Raw genomic sequence first — 20,124 nt, 5'->3', positions numbered from 1 at the left:
GGCAGTGTTGTCTGAGCCTGCCTGCCTTTGTGTGCGATCCTGTCCGAGTACAGGGGGCATCAGGCCTCTTGTCCTGGCACGTCCTCCAAAAAATCTGTTAGAAACAGGACTTCCAGTCTGCATCATCAATGAGGACCTTCTGCATAGTAAGTGTCTTCATCTGTTCTTCATCAAAACTGCCATGAATAGTTAGTCTGCCAGCATTTTAGTTTAGATCGTGGATTCTGGGCTGTAGTTTTGCTGTTACTAATATATACCATGTTTGTTTGTGGACTGACCCATCCCACTGGTAGAAAACTAAATCATACGCGAATTAAGAGCTTGATGGGAGGTGACACTACAGTGTGGCACTGACAAGCAAGGCACAGCTGTGGTGCTCTTGACATGAGATAGGAAAATAAAAGCCAAAAAAGGGAGAAAAGTAGAGATCTAAGTTCTATCTCAAACTAGATTTCTGAGCCAAACTCCCTGAGAGATGTCAAAGATGCACCTGGAAGAGGCACACAAACACAGTTCAAGAAAAATATAGCTTCCATACAGAGGTAAAATAAACAGTCCAGCAAGGAAGAGAGAGTGCTTTGGAGCTAGCCTTCAATATTGCTATGTATTGATGCAAAAGCAAAGTATGCCACCCGTGAAGGGTCTACAAGGCAGTGTCATGGTGAAAGGCAGATGGAGGAGTTGAGGCTGCCTGCATCTCCTGTTGAAACCGATGTCAAAATTAACTGATTTTCACAGGATCAGGAGCGGGCCCTTGAGGAGATCTGTTGGAAGTGTTCAAAATGTCACATCCTTGGGGCAGCTGAGCTCTTCCACCATGTCTAAGGAGAAATACCTGACCCAATGCTGCTCTGATGCAACTGGGACCAATTTCAGATCATTTGATCCTCTTACAGTCAAGAAAGACACAGACTGTCATTCTCAGTGCATGGAACGGAAAATAGTGGCTAGAATACATAGCTAGTTGTGAGTATTACATTGTAATTGCATTGCCAGAGATGAATTTAGCAACTACTTTCACAGCTGTGGAAAATCGGGACCCTGCTTTCAAGCACAGTGTGATTTTGAGTTGCAGTCGCTGCTGCAGCTGGATTGAATGCTATCATCCTTCATTGTGTAAAATGGGTTGAAGAACAGGGAGCTTTTCAGCCACATAAACGGCAAATGTTGTATGCATCTTTGTTACTGGTAAAGCTGTCTGTCATTATGTTAGTTTAATAGCAGGCTGTTTAGATAAGTGAGCAGGGAGGCAAGTCAATGTCTGCAAATAATGTGGAAGGTGTTTGTGAAAGGATGCTACAGGAGATGGGCTTGTTTGGCCCTGATGGAGGGCTCACCAGGTAGGCTTGAGTAGGGAGTATGAAGAGTCTTGCTCGGTCTTGGACACAGTCCCCACAAGGGTGGCAGAAAAATCTGGGCTGAAAGAAAGTGATTTGGAAGGCTTGACAACATTAGATATGACACAGCTTTTGGTTAGATTAGAGTTGATATCGAAGAGTCTAGAGGAGTGCAAGGCCTTAATGGGATCTGAGGTAAGATAGGTTTTTTTTTGTTTTTTTGATTTTTTTAGATTTCTTGTATTTTAAAATATTTTTGTTCCTAAGGAGCCTAGCCCTGATGAACTACCTGCTGTGAGCAGGATGGATGTACAGGGTACTGTTACCAAGGAGCTGGTCTGAAAATAAGGAGCTCCAGGAATTCTCATCTAGAATTAAGTCAGAAACAAAAGGATTGTTTTTAATGGTTAGAGATATGCAATCAGCTCTGCAAGTGTTAGAAAATGTCGTTAAATCCAATGACAGCTTTTAAGTTTTGGGCTCCTTCTCTAGTCCTGTCCGCTTTTGGTTCAGAATCCCCTTTCTGCAATGACCAGCCATTTCAGTTCCCTTCCTCTACATCAGTTTTCCCTTCAGTTCTCCTCTTCTACTTCAGAAAAGCAAAATCCTGACATCTTCTGCTCATTTATGAAATGAAAACCCTTTAACTTGGCTAAGAGCAGTTTCTTCCTGAAGCTAATTAAACAGTCCCAAAGTTTTAGTTCTTGTCCCTTAGCGCTTTTCAAGGAAAAACCACCTTTCTCTGTCTGACACGTACTTTCTCCAGAATGGTTCTGTTATCAGGTTAATGAACACTTTCCCCAGGATTCTCACCTCTGTTTCACTGGGAAAATTAATGAAAATCTAATATATCGATACAGATGATCCATTTCTTGTCAGTCAGTGACACTGTGACTGAATAACAGAGTTCATTCCTGTAGAATGCAATTGAATCCAGTATTAGTGTCTGGGCTTTTAAAGGGAGATAGGCAGTTTTAAGCTCTACTTTTACCTGTCTGAGTTAAGGTAATGAGGGTAATCAAATATTATGCTTCAGGGCTTTGGTTGCATGCCTGTGGGGTTCAGAAGGGAACTCTGCTTCCATGGACTGTGCAGTGTGTAATTGGCCCGGTGCTTTATGATTTGTGTTTCGGTCCCTCTGAAGCCCGAGGTACTGGCTGCTGCCAGAGGCCAAATACCAAAGTGATGACACTCATATTTTGTTTCCTTTTAATATCAGTGGACTGTTGAGCAGCGACACCGAAGTTTTAGCTCCCACCTCCCTAACTCCAGATTTACGCCATCACTAAAGGAGCCTGTAGAAGTTTTCCTCCTTTATTCCATACCCCTGAAGAGAACAATCCATATTACATGTTTCATCAGCACAAGTTAGCTGGGATTTTAAAACTTCTAGGAGAATATTAGTATTAACTATTCAATTAAAGAAAGGAAACAGATCTTTGTGAATGATCTTCTTGATCATTGAAATGAAAATAAAAAAATAAGATCCTCAATGTATAATTTAGAATTGTGCATATAGAGGGAAATGTCTTTTATGTTACTTGAAATTTATGTTTAAAAATACATCACATAGCTCTCCACTGTAATTTAAAGGGAGTTTAAGGATTCCTGCTCTAATGAAAATTGATTTTGCTCATATTGAAGCAGGAAAGAACTCTGGAATCTCTTTTATTATCTACAGGCCTGGGATCAGGATCTTACTTCACAAGTGATCCTTTATCCCCATCTTCTGTGGTCTGCGTAGTTCCTGTTTCTTGGTCCTTACAGTTGTCAATCTATTTATTTCCTTCTGAATTATTTGTTGTAGTTATTTCTCAAGGGGAAATCAGCTTCAAATGAATATTCTATAAAAGCAATTACTTTTGATATTAAATATCTGTACATAAAAACTTAGTATTTATTTCAATTAAAAAGACAGAATGAATTTTATGCCAAGAGAAAGAGTAGGTTACACAGTGCTGTACACTGCTGTATCAGTGAACAAAAAATCGGGTCTGTATGAGGCAGGGTGGCCTTGTAAGGATATGTATTCTTTTTCCCCAGGAGGCCTCTTGTATGCACTGGTTGAGAAGGTCATTCCCCACATTGTGCCAAGATGACTATTGCAGTTTTCCCTACAACACTTATCTCCTACAGCTAGCTCTCCATTACATGTTTTTCTTTATATTTTCTCAGGTATTCCTCTCCTCTTCCTCAAAATCTCAAACTAAATGACTCCAAATTCAGCTTGGTCACAACTGGCTTAGTCTCTCTAACACAGCGCCTTTGGAAGAGATTGCTGCAATGTTAAAACAAAGCCCTCACAGTGGGATGAGTGTGTGGGTGTATGTGCCCTATCCTTTAACTAAGTCATGCTCTGGGAATCTTATATTTGGCATGGAGCAACTTTACAGAGATCTCCATGGACTCCTTCCCCCTAGAGATGCAGGAGGGGTTGTGCTGAGCCTTCTCAACTGGAAACCTGTCTTAGGCATATCAGAACTGCCATCTTCCATCATCTCAAAATATCCTGAATGAGCAGCGAGCTTATATCACAAGAAGTATATTTCCACAGAAGGAGTTATTTCAGAAACATTTTCATCTTGTTAGTTTTGGAGAAAAGACTGTAAATCATGTCCCTAGGTTACCTGCTGCAGGAATCCTGTCTTTTTCCTGCACAGGATACTGGCTGTGTAGAGGGAGCTCACTGGGATAGAGGTCACTCAATGAAGTAGAAGAGAAGAGCATCCAGTGGGCTATGAAACAATCTGTTACCTTGCTGTGTATGTCAAGGATGAAATCCATAGGCGTTGTTGTACTGAGACCTCTGCCTCTCCTAGTGATCTGTGTTGTGGCATTGTCGTCTTCTCTGATTATCTTTTTACTTTGGTTTCTTGTCTTTGACATTGATAGCAAGCTCCTTGTCATAGAAACTGTCTTTATGGGCTCATCCAGCACCTGCAAAAATGGTGTCCTGATCCTGACTAAGTGCTATGAGAACACTAAGAAAAAGCTGTTCTAGTCGAATCCTGTCCTAGGAAGGTTTACTATAAAGGATTTGAGAATTAATATATCAGTATAGTAGGAGCAGAGTATGCAGGATGGAATAAGGGTCAATGTCCAGACTAGATGCTGATAATAGCCTTGGCATTTTCATGGCATTTTCTGTCTAAGGTACTTCGAACACTTTGCAGATGCTCATAGGTTGTGCCTCATAGCACTCACTGCAACCAGGAAATGTCATCGTCTTGAAGAACTGAGGGCAAAGCACAAAAGGGGTTGGATATCTGTCCTCTTGCCAGATAATATGTCCCAATCTACATAATTTCTAGGGGATCGTCATTCTGCACTGTGTCTGTCTGACTAGCTTCTCTAGGAGGAAGTGGAACAGCCCTCCTCCAGGAGACTTGCTGAATCACTTCATTCCTTCCCTTCAGCAGTCTTCTCACCAATAAGTGCCTTAAGGGGGTTAACAGTTGACTGTGGATGAAGGTCGAGTAACACTGTTTTAGGCTTTCACTTGAACAGGCAGAAGGGGCTGGAGATAAAAGGGCAAGGTACAAAAGCACTGCACCTCCTAGTGCCTGGAGCCAAGAAGTCGCACGTTAAGTGCTTAGACTTTATGAGAAGTTATTGTACTTTTCCTTTTCAAACTATCAGCCATGGGGTACTGTTTGTCTTCCCCACGGTATATCTTCAGAGGTACTTGGCTCTGATACTGGATAGTAAGGGATATAAATCTTTCAAGCAAGGATGCAGGAAACTTGATTACAACTATAAAAAATGGGACTGTACTTTGGATTTCAGATAAATGGAAGTGCTGCAGTCATTTAAATTAGATAGGCTTTTGTTCTTTACTCTCTTTGCAGAATGTTGGAGACTGTCCCTGTGGAGTGTGATTTGGTCACAGTGTTGCTATGTGTGAAACTAAACCTCATCCACATACAGCATTCTCCCTAGCTCAGAAGGTACCTGGAGCTCCTTTTGTGTGGACAAAATTCAATCAATTCTCTGGGCAGCAAATCTTGTGTGTTATATAGGCTTATTGCAGGGAGTGGTGGGAGAAACAGGTTTCCAACATGGAAAGTTAGGGTATGCAGAAGGGCCTGTCTCTGTTTAACATTTAGATTGAATCATAAGCTAGACATGCTACTGTCTTCTCATACTGCTTGCTACTGTTTACAAAGTTGGCTGAAATACAAGTTTCAGATAAGACTTTCTCCTGTCTATTGTTAATCCTTGTGCTTGCAACTGCAAAATGCTTTTAGTTTTCCAGGTTTAATTTTCATGTGCTTAGCTGCTAATGCATTCAGTAACTTCTTTATATCTGTGTGACAAAACAATTTTTGGACATTCTCCAAGGAAGTAATTTCAGAGAGCCACTCTTTAGCTACGGTCCTTTGTTCATTAACCATAGTTCGTGGAGGATTTATGGGAGTCAATGAGAGAGGCAGGTATCTGTTCTTGGCAAAATTCTGCATGGTATCTTTTGGCAAAAATAAAGCATCCCTCATGGGAGGGGGGAGGAAGAGAAAGCACAGGCTGTGAAACTTGCTTGACATTTTGTCAGAGTTAGTTGGTGTAGCAAGATGGAGAAGAGAGAAATACCACTGTGGGCGTGATTCCATGTGATACCCCATACCATTAGTTCCTGCTGACCTTGCCGGGAGTCACTGCTCAGCAGAGGCTTCAAGCTTTGCCAGAGTAGGCTCGTGTTAGAAACTGTTTCCCTGCGTGTCAGAGGAGTGTGCAAAAGGCAACGCATTGCTGATTAGGGTGAGCCTTTCTCTGATTTAACAGAGGTTATTTTGGAAAAGTTTTCTCCTCTTAGTTATCTGTGGGGATAACCAAAATGGAACTATAAACAGCAAGATAACTGGTGAACTGAGACCTTTTTTTAATGCTGAACAGCTTGCTTATATTGCTCTTTCTTCCTCCTCCTCCAACCAGTTGTTTCCTTTGTGCATCTGCTTCACTCTAACCTGCGTGGTCAGGTCTCAAAGGAAGACGGCCACCTTTTCCCTCCATGCCTGCAGAGACACTATTTGGTGAGATTGTTACCTCCTTTTGGAGTTTCTGGTTGCAACAGTGCAAGATTACACAATTAGCATGATATAGTCATGCAGGATAGAAATGTTTGGACTGATTCACTGATGCAACTGATTTAGTGCCTGCTTCCGGAAGCAGTGGCTTACGTTTTTGTCTTGCATTCTGGTTTTGTACAGAACTAGATTAAAAAATCCCTCTAAATGGCAGCTTGTTTTAACTGTGTTACTGAACCCCATCTAAGATTCTATGAACTCTCTTTTCATTTAAAAGTTGTAAATGAAAATTCTAGAAGTCAAATTTGTAATTCAGGGACAGTAACAGCTCTGCATTGAATGCTTTTTTTATTCTGGATTAAACCAGCGCCTAAAGAATTTATTACCTTACAAGATGGGTGAGTGTGTTTGCAACTGAAAAATCTGAATGGGGAAAGGAAGGGAGACAACTGTTAAACTGATGAGTTTTACCTTTCCTGTTTAAAAGAGTGAGAAATGTTTCAGGAGTTGCAGGTAAAACTGCTAGGTGACTATGCCATTTTTTTTTAAAGAGAAACATTTTATTCCTTCTTTTGGAGGTGCTAGGACCTAGAAGAATTTTGTGGAGCTATTCTGGAGGGTTGGCTCTGAGCCCTTCTTGAGATGAAGGAGTGAGACCAGGATTGAGACGCAGAGGCATTTTGGTGATTTTGCAACAGGGAACTCAGTGGCCTTCCCAAGCTGGTGGTGGAGCTGTCCTTGTTACAGCTGTGCCTGGATATCCCTGATCCCTCTGCACTAGCCTCTGAGCAAAGGGGGTGCACGGGGTGGGAGTAGAGCCAAAGGTGCCAGTGAAGGCAGGGGGCTGCCCAGGAAGGCCAGGAAAAGGCTAAGAACAGACCTGTGCTGCTCTGAATGCAGGTAAATAATTATTCTTAATTGCTTGTTTTTATTTCGAAATGACAAAAGGTTAATGATGTCTGAGAACCCTGGCTGAACCTGATTTACAGCTGCCTGTATTTGTGTTGCAAATAAAAATCCAACACTAAAATAATCACAGATGTAGTTTGATCTTGCTTTTACCATGGTTTCTCACATAAATCTATTCAGTAATTTTCCTATTGTGATGAGATTTATGGGGAAAAATAGGAGGTCTCTTTTCTTCCCAGAAAATTATGCATCCTGCAGAGTAATTAATCTGGTAAAGAAACTGAGACTGGTTTGTTCTGTTGCCCATCCTCCCAACAATTCCTCTCTCATACAGAAATCTCTGCAGTGAGAGCAATAAATTTGAAATGAATGACAGACACTAATTATTTGTGACCTCATTGTCATCTACAGTGTTGAACTGGGTATGACTGATCCCAGAGTATAGGTTATATTTTTTTAGTCTAAAAATTTAAGGAAAAGACATCTTGAAAAATAACAGCTTATTTGGTATTGCCCCTGTTGTTACCTGTCTCCTCTCTCTGCCCGTCTCCAGTTTAGGGCCGAGTCATCTGGCAGTGTGATTTCTCTGTCAGTCATTCACTGGTGCAAGCCAGAGCTGCACTATCAGCATTAGTACCATATGCCGCCTACAATTTCTTCCCCAAACCATGGAAAAATGGGTGCTAGTTAGAGCCAGAGAGAGGCAAGTCAAATCTAAGAGGAGAATCTGGAAGTCTGCAGTAAGCTTTTTTTTTTTTTTTTTTTTTTTTTTAAGAAAAAAAAAAGGAGCGGAGGAAAATGGAGAAGCTCTCCCATCTGATATGCCTAGGTTAAAACCCTGATATATGTTGGAAATTGAAACAGAGGCGCTTCTCCATCTGTCTTTTTTAGGTTTTATAGTGCTGCCTGTCATTGTAGGACCTGAACACCCAGCATATAAAATCAATAGCAATTGATTTTACTCTCTGCCAAGTAGCAGTATTTCCAGAAATTCCTTTCTGTATTGCTCCATAGGTGAGAACAGAGGGAAGGTATTCTCCCAGGGGGCTGTCCCTCAAGGCTGTCTAGGCTTTCTCCAAACAGAAATACCCTAAGGCACAGACACTTTGCTCTTCACTGGCTCCCTGCCCTTGGCAATCCTCTGCCTGTCCTTCAGGAGCACCTTGGAGTATCCTGCTCCTCAGGCCCTCCCTGGTGCTCTTCCCGTGTTCTGCCTGTTTGAAGGCCTCGCCAGGGCCAGGTGGCAGGGCGCCCTTCAGACAAGAGCTCCAGCGTCTGTGCTTGCAGAAGCCTTGGCTGCTGGCATCCTCTGCTGTAGCCGGACTTGAGTTTGCTCTCTCCCACTGCTTGTGTCCTCATTGTGTCCCTTCAGGCCATTCCTTGAGAAGGTGCTGTTGAGCTGACAGACCCCCTCTCACTTTTCTTTTCTTCTTTCTTTTTCTTTTTCTTTTTCTTTTTTTTTTTTTTTTTTTTGTCCTCCACAAAAGGTTGACCACTGCAAATAAATGTGGATTTGGAGTCTCGGACTTCCAGATCTGTTTGAGTGCTATTCTTGCAGAATGCAGCAATGTAATAGCATTTACATTGTTGTTGCTGTATGTCAGTCAGTGTTACTGCATTGCTGTTGCCAATCACACAAGACTACAATCTGGCTGAGTGGGAGAAGAAACCCCAGCAGTATGTTTGGAGAGCAAGTCCAATAGATGATAACTGTTTCCTAGGACAAGATCAGATTAGCAGCAGGAAGAGCTAGAATATGAGATTTAGGAGCAAAGCATACAAAATAATTGTTGTTATGCATGGTTCTGGAAGGCTAACTCATTCTCTCTTAGGAAAAATAGCAAAGATGCTGCCTGGTGTTCTGTGTGCATTGAAAGTGTCCTTCCTCTGTTACTTGTGCCTTAAAGATGCAAGAGTTTTGTTCTGTAAACTGCAAGAACATACAGTATGAGGAATAAAGTTTTCAGCTACTGAATTAAATTGTTGCTTAAAGTAAAATGAGCATGCCACATCTCGGAGGGCTTTTCATCAAAGCAGGTCAGTTAACTTTAATGAAGTCATCTTTGATTTGCTTTGATGTAACATCAGAGCCAAGCCCAGATGATTCTGAATGATCAGCAAATAAATTTCCACACTGCAGTCTTTCAAGGACATAGGTTTTATGATGTGTCTAGTTTTCTAGATTCTTTAACTTCTAAAGTGCCTAATACATCTCTCTCTTACGGCCTGTTTGCGCTCTCGCTCTCTCTCTCTTTTTTTTTTTTTTTAAAAAAAAAAAGGAGCGGAGGAAAATCGAGAAGCTCTCCCATCTGATATGCCTAGGTTAAAACCCTGATATATGTTGGATAACCCTAACCCTACCCTTTCTCTGAAACAGAGTCACCCTTTAAGATGCTATGTGTTGGGTGCACAAACCAGAGGCACGCAGCATCACTAATTGCTATTAGTGTCTTGGTCTAAGGCTGTGTCACGCAGAAAGATTAGGCTGGTGTGTTTTTCCTTTCCGAGGGGGTCAAGGGGAGTGTATTTAGAGTTGCAGGTAATTTCTGTAGTTACTTGAGTAAGGAGTGGTTGTCAGGCTAGGGATGACGGGCTTTGGCCCTTCTCTTCTAATCTTTCCAAAGGGAGTAATATTAAACACTAAAGCTAGTCAAAATGCCAAGTGGCCTCATCCTGAAATGGAACAAAAGGGAGAAGTGTTGCAATTTCCCTCAGAACAAAGCTTCCTAAAGTATTATCAGAAATACTTAACAAATCTTAAAGTGCTTCATTTGGTAAGGTTGGAGAACAACTGTTATTTGAAATCAGTAACTGCAACACAACCTTTGAACAGTTTTAATCACATTACAACACATCCTATAACTCTCTCTCCTCTCTGCTGACAGAAAAAATTGAAATAGTGCTCTTAAATACTCCAAATACCACAGCATCCCAGTTTCTACTTACAGCTTCCTCCTTGCTTGTCCCTGGAGTGGAGGCACAACAGTGTTGGTTCCTAACCACAAGCCTTCTGTGCACTTGTTTCTCTCTGTCCTTGCAGAATGCTGAAATGCAGGACCAGCTCCAGGTTGAGCTCTCGTGCAAACCCAGTTGTTTGATGATGGTTGCTACAAGCAACAATTGAAGGTTCTCAGAAATTTTCAAATCAGTTTTAGTGGAAGAAAGATTCATAAGGTACATTTCTATGAAGAAAAGTTAGCAATAAAGAAGAGTAGTTTGTGATGTATGAAGTAAATCTGTTCTATTTGTAAGGAGAAAAATACTATTTCTTAAGATACGACCTTGGAGTAATGTTTTTCATTCAAAGTAGGAACTGCGTGTGTGTTTGCACATTGCTAGCAAGCTGTAGGCACCACGGTATTTATAATGGTTCAGATGGAACCTGCCAGGACTGCACTAGAGGATTACAGCCAGTGTTGTGAGTCCTGCCCAGCCTCAGCATGCTCACCTGTGACTCCTAGTAGGTAGCAGCTCAACCCAATGCTGTAATTTGGATGTGCTTCTAAAAGTGAATTGCAGCTAGTTCAAGCCAGCAACAAATTTTGACTCATAAACTGTGCCTGCTGGCTGAGATTTGGATCGCAGAGACAGGATTTTATCAAATCACTGTTTTTTCTATTTTCTACTTACTGAAAGAAGGAGAAATCAGGTTTTCAGATGGATAGAGATCTATGTGGCTGACCCAAAGTCACAAGAAAGACTCTTACTGTCCTGCTTTTGCACAGAGAAGCAGCGTGGCTGGGACAAGTACTCAACGTTTTTCCAAATGCTGCTGCACATACATGAAGAGAGAAACAAAATGTCCCTGTAACGTAGCTGGATCTCACTTAAGACAATTTAATAAATTCAAAAATAATAGAGATATAAATTGAAAGTACATAGATATTTGGGACAATTCTAATAATCTTTGGGAACCTTTAGCTTACTTTTTTCAATTCTTGCATTAGATGCAAATTCTTCAGGCTTTAGTAGCTCGTGATAGTAACTCCATGGGATCCCTAGCAGAAAGGTGACTAACTTGCACAGGCATTAGCCAGCCTGCCATAGCTCAGCTGAGTCCGGCTCAACTTATTTCTTGTGTTCTCCTTGTACATTTTAAGACAGAGCATGAGCACTTTGCTGCTTGTCTTCTGTGTTACTTGGTCTTTCCTCTTCTGCCTTTGCTTCTCTGATCTTGGTCGCTAGTGAGACCTGGTTATGTTGCTTCCCACACATAACCATAACGAGACCACAGCTGTGTGATCCTCTTATTTTCCTTTCATTTCAACAGTTTACTAGGATAGAATGCTCAGAGCTACCTGAATTTTTCTAAAGCTTGGCCATGCCAAGAGGGTTTTGCTGCAATGCTTTCTTCTCTCCCTGCTGCCGCCCCACCCCACTAAGATAAATGATTCAGTAAGATGCTTGAGTGTTTCAGTGCATGGTGATGAGAAACATGAAGCAATGAACTTCTAAGCTACTGGGGAAGACATCAAAGACTCAGATACAAGGAAGGTCTGTCCTGATTTGGGATCATTGGTTGCAGCGTGAGGTACGTATTTTAGCAGGGAATGCCTGAAATTCAGCACCAAAATTCCCGGGTAGGCGTATGACCACAGGTACTTGGCCCTTTTGTGCTCAGGCAGACCATTTGTAGTATCTCACCTAACCTTAGCATAGGATTTTCTCCTAAGGACCGACAGTAGAAAATGCTAACTTTACCGTTTCAGACCACTAACAAACTACTGTTTCTCCACTTTGCCTTTCTGTAATTAAGCAGAGACAGTGATGGAGCTGTAATAAATGAAGATAGAATTTAGCAATGAGGTGCCAGAGAAATCTCTGCATGAGAGACTAAATTGTCACAGACTTTACTGTACCTTGAATCCAGTAACAGCTTTGTACTGCCTTGCATGTCTGTTGCTAGAAAATAGTGAGAGGGAAAGCTGGAAAGCAGCTCTGCGGAGAAGGACCTGGGAGTCGTGGTGTGCAACAAGTTAACCATAAGCCAGGTGTGTCCTTGTGGTTAAGGAAGCCAATGGGATGCTGGGGTACATTAGGAAGGGTGTTGCCAGCAGGTCAAGGGAGGTGATCTTCCCCCTCTGCTCAGCCCTGCTGAGGCCACATCTGGAGTACTCTGTCCAGTTCTGGGCTTTCCGGTACAAGAGAGACATGGACGACTAGAGAGAGCCCAGCATAGGGCTACAAAGATGATCAGAGGGCTGGAGCATCTCTCTCATGAGGAAAGGCTGCAAGAGCGGGGCCTGTTCAGCCTGGGGAAGAGAAGACTGAGAGGGGAACTTATCAATGTCTGCAAATACCGTAAGGGAGGGTGTCAAGAGAACGCGGCCGGACTCTTCAGTGGTGCCTGGTGACAGGACAAGAAGCAAGGGGCGCAGACTGAAACACAGGCAGTTCCACCTGAATATGAGGAAAAACTTTTTTACTGCAAGAGTGACAGAGCACTGGAACAGGTTGCCCAGAGAGGTTGTGGAGTCTCCTTCTCTGGAGATATTCAAAACCTGCCTGAATGCAATCCTGTACAACGTGCTCTAGGTGACCCTACTTGAGCAGGGGGGTTGGACAAGACGGTCTCCAGAGGTTCCTTCCAACTTCAAACATTCTGTGAATCTGTGATTCTGTGAAATGAAAACTCTTGGTTTCAGGCTGATTAAGTGTTTTGGAATGTTTGCAAACAAGACTCCTGTTTCCAGGAGTTATACTGGAAAAAGGGGAAATGACAAAAGCTGCTAATTGATTCTTTATAATCTGCTCATTAGTAAATATGCACTGATAATACACAATGTGTTGATATATACTCTGTTTTGAAAAGCTGAGGCTAATTACTGAAAAACCATGAGGACTCAAAAACTGAGTTTTACGGGAGTTCAGATCTTGTTCTGTGATCACAGAACAGATTGGATCTATCTCCTTTTACAATAATCATTTGATTGTTTTTTTTCCTTCTGTTTAGGTCTGGCAAAACCCATGGGATTAGTTGAAGGTCCAGGAGGCTTGGGCCAAGGGGGAATGGCTGCTACACTGAGAGATGATAGCCATGAATCGGAGACTAAATATGAAGAATATGGTTACAACGCCCAACTCAGTGACAGGATATCACTGGACAGGTCCATCCCTGACTACAGACCAAAAAAGTAAGTTGAGTTCCACATTGTTATTGCAGCAAGTGATTGAATTGTTATTACATCAAGTGATTGACTGTTGTTCTTTGACCCATGATGGCATTCTTCCCTCTGCATCCCTTGCTCGTTAGTGTGTGATAAGTTAGTTGTACATACACCCCTGAGTTTAATGAAAATTAAAAAGACCAACTGCAATCTCGTGTGTGAAGAGCTGTGTCATATGCATAGCTAATTCCATGAATAATGCATCGATACGCACATTCAGAACCTCAGATCAAAAATTACTTCAGGATATTGGTGTTGATTGAATTTGGTTCACTTAGAAAAGGCCAAGTAAGGCCAGTCAAGTCCAATGCTAGAGGTGGGAACTTTCATCTGTGCTTGTGGAAGTCATGTGCAAAGGAATGTTTGGCAATGACAAGACACTCTGCATAGACACGAGTTGCTTAAGATTAAAAAAAGAAAAAAAGGTCAAATCATCTGCCTTTTTTCTAATTGCGTTTGTTGTTCCTGTATGAGAATTGTGTGGTTGGGGTCAGTAATGTGCTGAAACATGAACTAAGTGTAATCCATCAGGATCCTATAATTGCAATAAGATTTTTTTTGTCTTTGGAATATGTATGTATTTGTATTCTAGTGTCTCAGTCTTCACATGTCTGTGCTGTGTTTGACATTGCAATTATATGTTTAATATTTGTACTGATTTATTATATTTTGTATTAAGTGCCTTTCAAGTTTTTCATGTTTATGCCGTTATGTATCTTCTAGATGAGAAATCCTCTCTGTCATCCTACGAATGACAATCAGTAATGTCTTAATGCAGACGAGATCAGCAGCAATGTCTAGTTACTCTCAGGAGACAGAATTGAAAAGAATACTTAATTAATTTCTAATAATAATCTTCTGTTTTAAAAACCTCACTGGGGCTTCTAGGCAGAAGTGAAAGTTAAATAAAAAGTATCTTATTAAGTGGAGAGAAAAGTTTAGCCAAGCAAAACAGCTGTGCTCTGTGAGCAGATTACAATTGAATTAAGATTTTAGGCAGTTCAAGCTGCCAAAACCAAAATCCAGCAGAGCACAATTTCAGCTTAACTACAAATTTCATTAGCTGTGTTACATACTAATCTAATCTCAGAAGTATTTACTCAACGTTTGTGTTCTTAGACACTTGCTATCCCAAAGAAAGCCTAGATTAAACAGATGATAAAAAAAAATACTGCTTTAATGTCACATTTGGATTGATATGTTGTAAAAACTCAACATGGAACTATCCTGGGGAAAAGGTAGCTGGTAGTTGTCATGCAGCTTTTGGAGTTGCACATCAAGTCTGGTCCTAAGTCCCTTAAAATCAGTGTGAAAGTGTTTAAGTGCAGGTCAGTGAGATTTGACCAGGCCTGTTGTTAGCTGCTGCAGTCAGCTGGATAACGAATAAGAGAGGTCAGCCAGGAAATATGAAAGTAAAGGTTGCAAAGCTTTAGTCTAGCCCAGTAGCTCTCTGAGGCATGAGAGAGTTTGAAATGCAGTGACGTTTCATTTCAGATGATGCTCTTCCACAGTTTTACTTGGAAGCTTTGATGATTGATTTAGATAAGCTTTTTGACATGCTCATTTTGGGAATCGTATAAGGCCATGCTGCTTGATTAACTGTCTGAACTACTGGGAGAACTGCCTTCCTTGTTACGTTTTGACACTTTTGAAATGGTTGTAGTTAGATCTAGGTGCTGGAAGTGAAACACTTGTCTGTAGATATTCAAGAGTTGCAGAAAAACCCTTCAGATTGAATTTGCTATGAGAAAGGACTGAAAGTTCAGAGAAGGTAGAAAGATGGCTCTTGTATGAAGAGTTTTATCCACTTGTGTCAATAGATTCAGCTGTCATTTGTTTGCCATATTGTATTAGATATTTCTGCTGTCGTTCTCATGAGCTGCAGTTTTTGTCTCTGACGCCTCCAAATGCGCAGATACTCAAATGCGGGCTCTCTTGGGAGCCTCTCGCGTTAATGGTGATGGGCAGTTTTCAGTCACTACTAGTGCCATGTCATGCCAGAGCAATCAGGCTCTTTGGCTGCCCCATTTAGTGCCATGTCTGAATGCTTAGCAGATACTGAGCGCACGTCATGTCATAAGGCAAAGCTGAGCCTGACTTTGTTTGGTGTAGACACTCTACTCTCAGCAGATCTTGGTGAGAATGAGGTCACCAGATCTTTAAGAGAGGCTTTGGGAAATAATACAATCAATTCTTGTTTTGTCCAGCTCTGTATGCTGATTTGCCAAATGGCTGCACCTTTCTATCTCTCTTGATACAGCTTTTATCACTGAGCCCTTATCAGTACGCTTGTGATTTAAATTCATGTCATTCCCAGCATTGTGGAGAGGACTCTTCTTTTTTTTAAAAAAAATAAGAGAAACAAGATAGAATTAATTTCCAAGGACATGCTTGAAGTCTGTGGCCAGTCTAGGAAGAAAGCCACCCCTCTCGATTCCCATTCCCAATGTCGTATGTATTAAACCATGCTTTCTGCCCATTCTGGCTTCCATTTAAAGTGTTCAAACCTCCATATTTACATACACCAGTAGGTATTAAAGAAATAAAACAAGAAAATTTATGCTCAAGTCTCCATTGCATGGACAAAATTTATAAAAGTAAATATGATTTGGTTGTGCAAATATGGGACTTGTCATATCCAGGCATATTCTTATATGGAACTTGTATAATACAAGTTCTTTGAAAAGAAATTAGATTAGAAACATCGGCTTTTGGTGCATTTTATCTTTGAACTCGTCCCTTATCTTTGTCCAGCATCGTATTCTGGAGGAATAAGCCTTTTGTCCCATCTACTAGCATACCTTCAGTGAGTGTTCAGCAATATAATTGCTTTCCGGGAGGTATTTTCATCCCCACGCAGCAAATTAAAAAAATATGTTATATTAAAGAGATGTACAGTCAGGCAGTGTGACCATGAAGGCTCCTTAATTGGAATCACCTCTATGTCCTTTTATTGCAGTAAAATCTGTGAGCCTGTGTAATCCCACTGTCAAGATGCGTTTCCCGTACGCTTGCCTTGTGCTCTGCCTTCCTACCGGCTGCCTTTGCAGATATTCCTTTGAACTCCAAAGCCTTTTTTTAAGATAGGAATCACTAAGTCAGTGCAGGAGACAAAAGCAGTTTTTATGCCTGTTGTTTTTGCGTGCTGAATCGAAGCTATGACCATAAATAGCTTGCTGGCGATTACGATTCACATAATAATTACAAAACTATAGTTTGCTCTGAACGTGGTGTGATAAATATGTCTCAGTTTTTTCTTCTCTGATATTGCACCTCCCACAGCTTGAATACTTACCCTGTCTCTGCGTAGAAAGTAGACAACCCTGGGGAAACTGTTCAGAAAAACACTGTGAATTGGTATTTCAAGATATGTTTACTTTCAAGAGACATGTAATATATAGATGTTGAAATTTTGTTTTACAAAACAATGCTAAGCTTCCCTGGCAATTTAAAAGTTTATTCAGTGCGACCTTGAACACTATCTTCATAAGTTGGATTTCACCAGATGTACTGATTTTTAAGTTGTGCTGCTGATCTTTCCTTAGCGAATTATGTAAGTCTTTATGGTGAACATATGCCTTGAAGCAGCTAGACAGAGAAGATAGAAGGACCAAGTAGCAGGGATGAAATATTTCTGAGTACAATACGGAGCAGAATACTCAGGATTAATTATGGCTGACAGATAACTATTTACAAACATTCAGCTAACAGTTCTAGTATTGAACAAACCAGGGACTTTACTTCATGTATTCAGTAGAAAGTACGCTGTATCTTGTTGATTAATTAAAATACACAAAAATAACTCCAAAATAGTGGCCTGGTTAGTAGTGATTGCTACTAACTACCTGAACTCCAGCATAAATTTTATAGAAGTACTTAGGAAATCTACATTAATGATGAAAGACTTTAGCAGGATTATTTTTTTTTACAAGCAAATTAATAGTGCTTGTGATGGAGTTACTTCGATCCTTTGTCACGCAAGCACACACCAAGCTTAAAAAACATTTGTCAAGTTAAGAGTAAGCCAGAAAAAGGAGAGGAAAGACATAGAAACATGGAAGGGAGCACTGGTCTCTGCAACTCCTTGCTGCAGCCCCATCATTGCTGAACTCTTTCAACGGCGAGGCTGCACAGGGAATTGCTGGATAGTGCCATTTCCTAGCTACTTACTTGCCCTCTTCCTCCTCTTCTGCATTCCTTGGGAAAGTTTGAGTGCAGTGTGCACAACACATAACATTTGCTCTACAACTGGTTGCTTTTGTTTCCATTGTGGAAAATACGTTGCAGACAGCTTAGGAGCAAGGCAAGGTGTTTAACCTTCTGATCCCTCTTCCCAGCAGTAAAGTATGAGCAGGACTTCCTAGGCCTCACTAACATACCCCTTTTCTTCCATACAATGGGACAAAGAGAAGCTTTTCCTGTTGGGAGCCAGGTTATTTTTCCCTTGGAAGCACGTGGCTAAGCTAGGACCTATTTTGCGGCTCTCCAGGGAAAGTGTTATTTAATGGTCCAACTTTATTGGATTCATTCCGTTTGTGTTCTTCCTTACACAAAGCATGGGCTGTGATGGTACCAACCTGAGTACCGAGAGGGGATGAATCCAGGGTCAGCCGGTGACCCTCATGCATGAGAAAGCGTAAGCACATGTGTTTCTATCAGTTGACCCTATGTATAGACATGGAGAAGCCTTGAAACCTGCTCACAGAATTGCTCAAAAATGTGCTCGCCTGTGTGCCTGCTCTTCTTGCCGCGGTGTCCACGTGCCAGTGTTTGAACAGTCGAAAGTAGATCCTGAGCACTGCAGCTGAGATTTTCATAGAGATCTTACAGTATTAAACAGAAGTGCCCAGAGCCACCCACTTAAATCCCTGCTTAGTCATTTACCTTCAAGTGGCTTAATTTGTTGGGTTGCTGAGGAACAGAGAAAGAGGAGAGGTTTAGCCGGGGCATGCTAAGTCACTGCGAGAAGCTCCAGAAATGGCTGCCGCTGTCCATCCATCCTTTTTAGGGGCTGCTGCCTTTGCTGCTGCCAACTGTAGCACGAAAGGTGGCAGTCTGGGCTGGTGCTCACACCTTCCCAGTCGTGCCCAAGGGCAGAGGTGCTACAGCCCTATGTAAAAATTGACTTTGTTTTTAAGACTCAAAACCTTAAGGAATTTCATTCAGGAGAGGAAGAGAGGGGAATAGCCCCAAAACTTTAAAAAGCTGTTTATTTTAAATGTGTCATCCTGGAAAACTGGGAAATGTTAACTAAGCAGATGCTTTCAAACATACACATCATCTCTCAGGATAACACCAATTACCCTGTTCTTTTTGGTCCACAGGTTGGATCACAAGGAATTGAATTAAACAGGTTGAATACAAGTAAACCTGGCATTTTCTAACTTTCTGACACGTGACTTTGCAACTTAAATGACTTTTGGTGATTCTTTGCATGCAGGACACGTCCACACATATGCACCCATGCACTTGTCAAAACCACTTGCTGTGATGCATTATGCATGCTTTTGAGTAAAGTTAATACGATCCTGCAGTTTCCATAAGAGCTAAATTGGCTTTTACAAGAAATTGAGGCCACTTGGTGAGGATCTTTAATTTAACTGATCTTCTTTGTGCAACTTGATGCCGAGTGCATTGCGGCAGTTTGGCAGTAACGATAATACTAATACACGGATTCAGTCTGCTGGCTCTATCACCCGAAGAAGATACTTCTTTGTGTTACGGTCATGGACGTTTGTATTGAGAAAAATCAGCTCTAAAGTACAAACTTATTAATGCTGAGGGAAGTCAAGTCTTCAGCCATAAAAAGCAGAGGAATCTAGGTCTTGAGGAAATTACTTTCGTTTATTCAGTTCTTTTGTAGAGGCGAGCATTTTCGTTGCTTGCTATAGACATTTCACAATAGCAAAGGAATTGCATCTCTGGGGCTCTGAAGTGTAATTAATGGTTCACTCCACACTATACCTAAGGAAAAGCTTTTTAATTACCTATCAGAAAGGATTCTGGAATTGATCAAATAGTGCTATCAAGGGGGCAGACTTGGTAAATAGACCTCTGATTTGTTCATTCAAGGATTTAATAAGAGCAGCCAGTATGAGGCCAGTAGCTAGAAAAGCCTTTCTGTAAGAGATTGTCCTTCAGGGCCCAGTGAGTTTGAGGCTTTTGAGGACACAGGAGGCTCACCTTTAATTTTGACCCTTTCTAGTGGCTGCAGAGCTTTGTGGAATCACTGTGTTTTGGAGAGCATCAGTCAGCAGCTCTGACATGAATTTGCAAGTTCTCTGTTGCCGGGAGAAGGTGGTGGCCTGGAGCCACAGCCTCTCGGGCAGCTCCTGCTGTCACAGCAGGAGCACGGAGGAGGAAGGCAGATGGCTTGTGAAGAGCATCAGGTGTGGGGTCAGTGCACTGGGGATGGCTAGACCAGGTATTGTTTAATTTGCTCTGTCTCTGCAGCTTTCCCTGCCTCATGGCCCACTTTTTAAATCCCCTTGAGACTCTGGATGTTCTTCCCAGTGCTTAGGAAAACAGTGCACAAATTTCCAAATTAAAGCCTGTGCTTAGGATTCTGCCCTGGTGAGCCAGAGCCTGGCTGATAGGCCCCATCAGAGGAAGCCCCCCTGAGCTGGAGCAGAGCCAGAGTGGGTCAAGAACCAGAAATGCTACTGAGCAGAAAATGCCAGCTGAAAAAAA

General features: G+C 41.6%; 1 protein-coding gene across 1 annotated transcript in view; it reads left to right on the top strand.

The window, feature by feature from the left end:
• GALNT9 (polypeptide N-acetylgalactosaminyltransferase 9) overlaps nucleotides 1-20,124 on the top strand; it is a 152,713-nt gene that overhangs the window by 16,497 nt on the left and 116,092 nt on the right. Inside the window, exon 2 of the mRNA XM_062590135.1 lies at nucleotides 13,221-13,401. Coding sequence (XP_062446119.1) covers nucleotides 13,221-13,401 — 181 coding nt within the window. The remainder of the gene's footprint in view (nucleotides 1-13,220; nucleotides 13,402-20,124) is intronic.

Source organism: Rhea pennata, chromosome 17 (genome assembly GCF_028389875.1).
Source record: "Rhea pennata isolate bPtePen1 chromosome 17, bPtePen1.pri, whole genome shotgun sequence".
In the NCBI taxonomy this organism is placed as follows: Eukaryota; Metazoa; Chordata; class Aves; order Rheiformes; family Rheidae; genus Rhea; species Rhea pennata.
The sequence above is the reverse complement of the archived record's forward strand: the minus strand, read 5'-3'. Positions and strand labels throughout refer to the sequence as shown.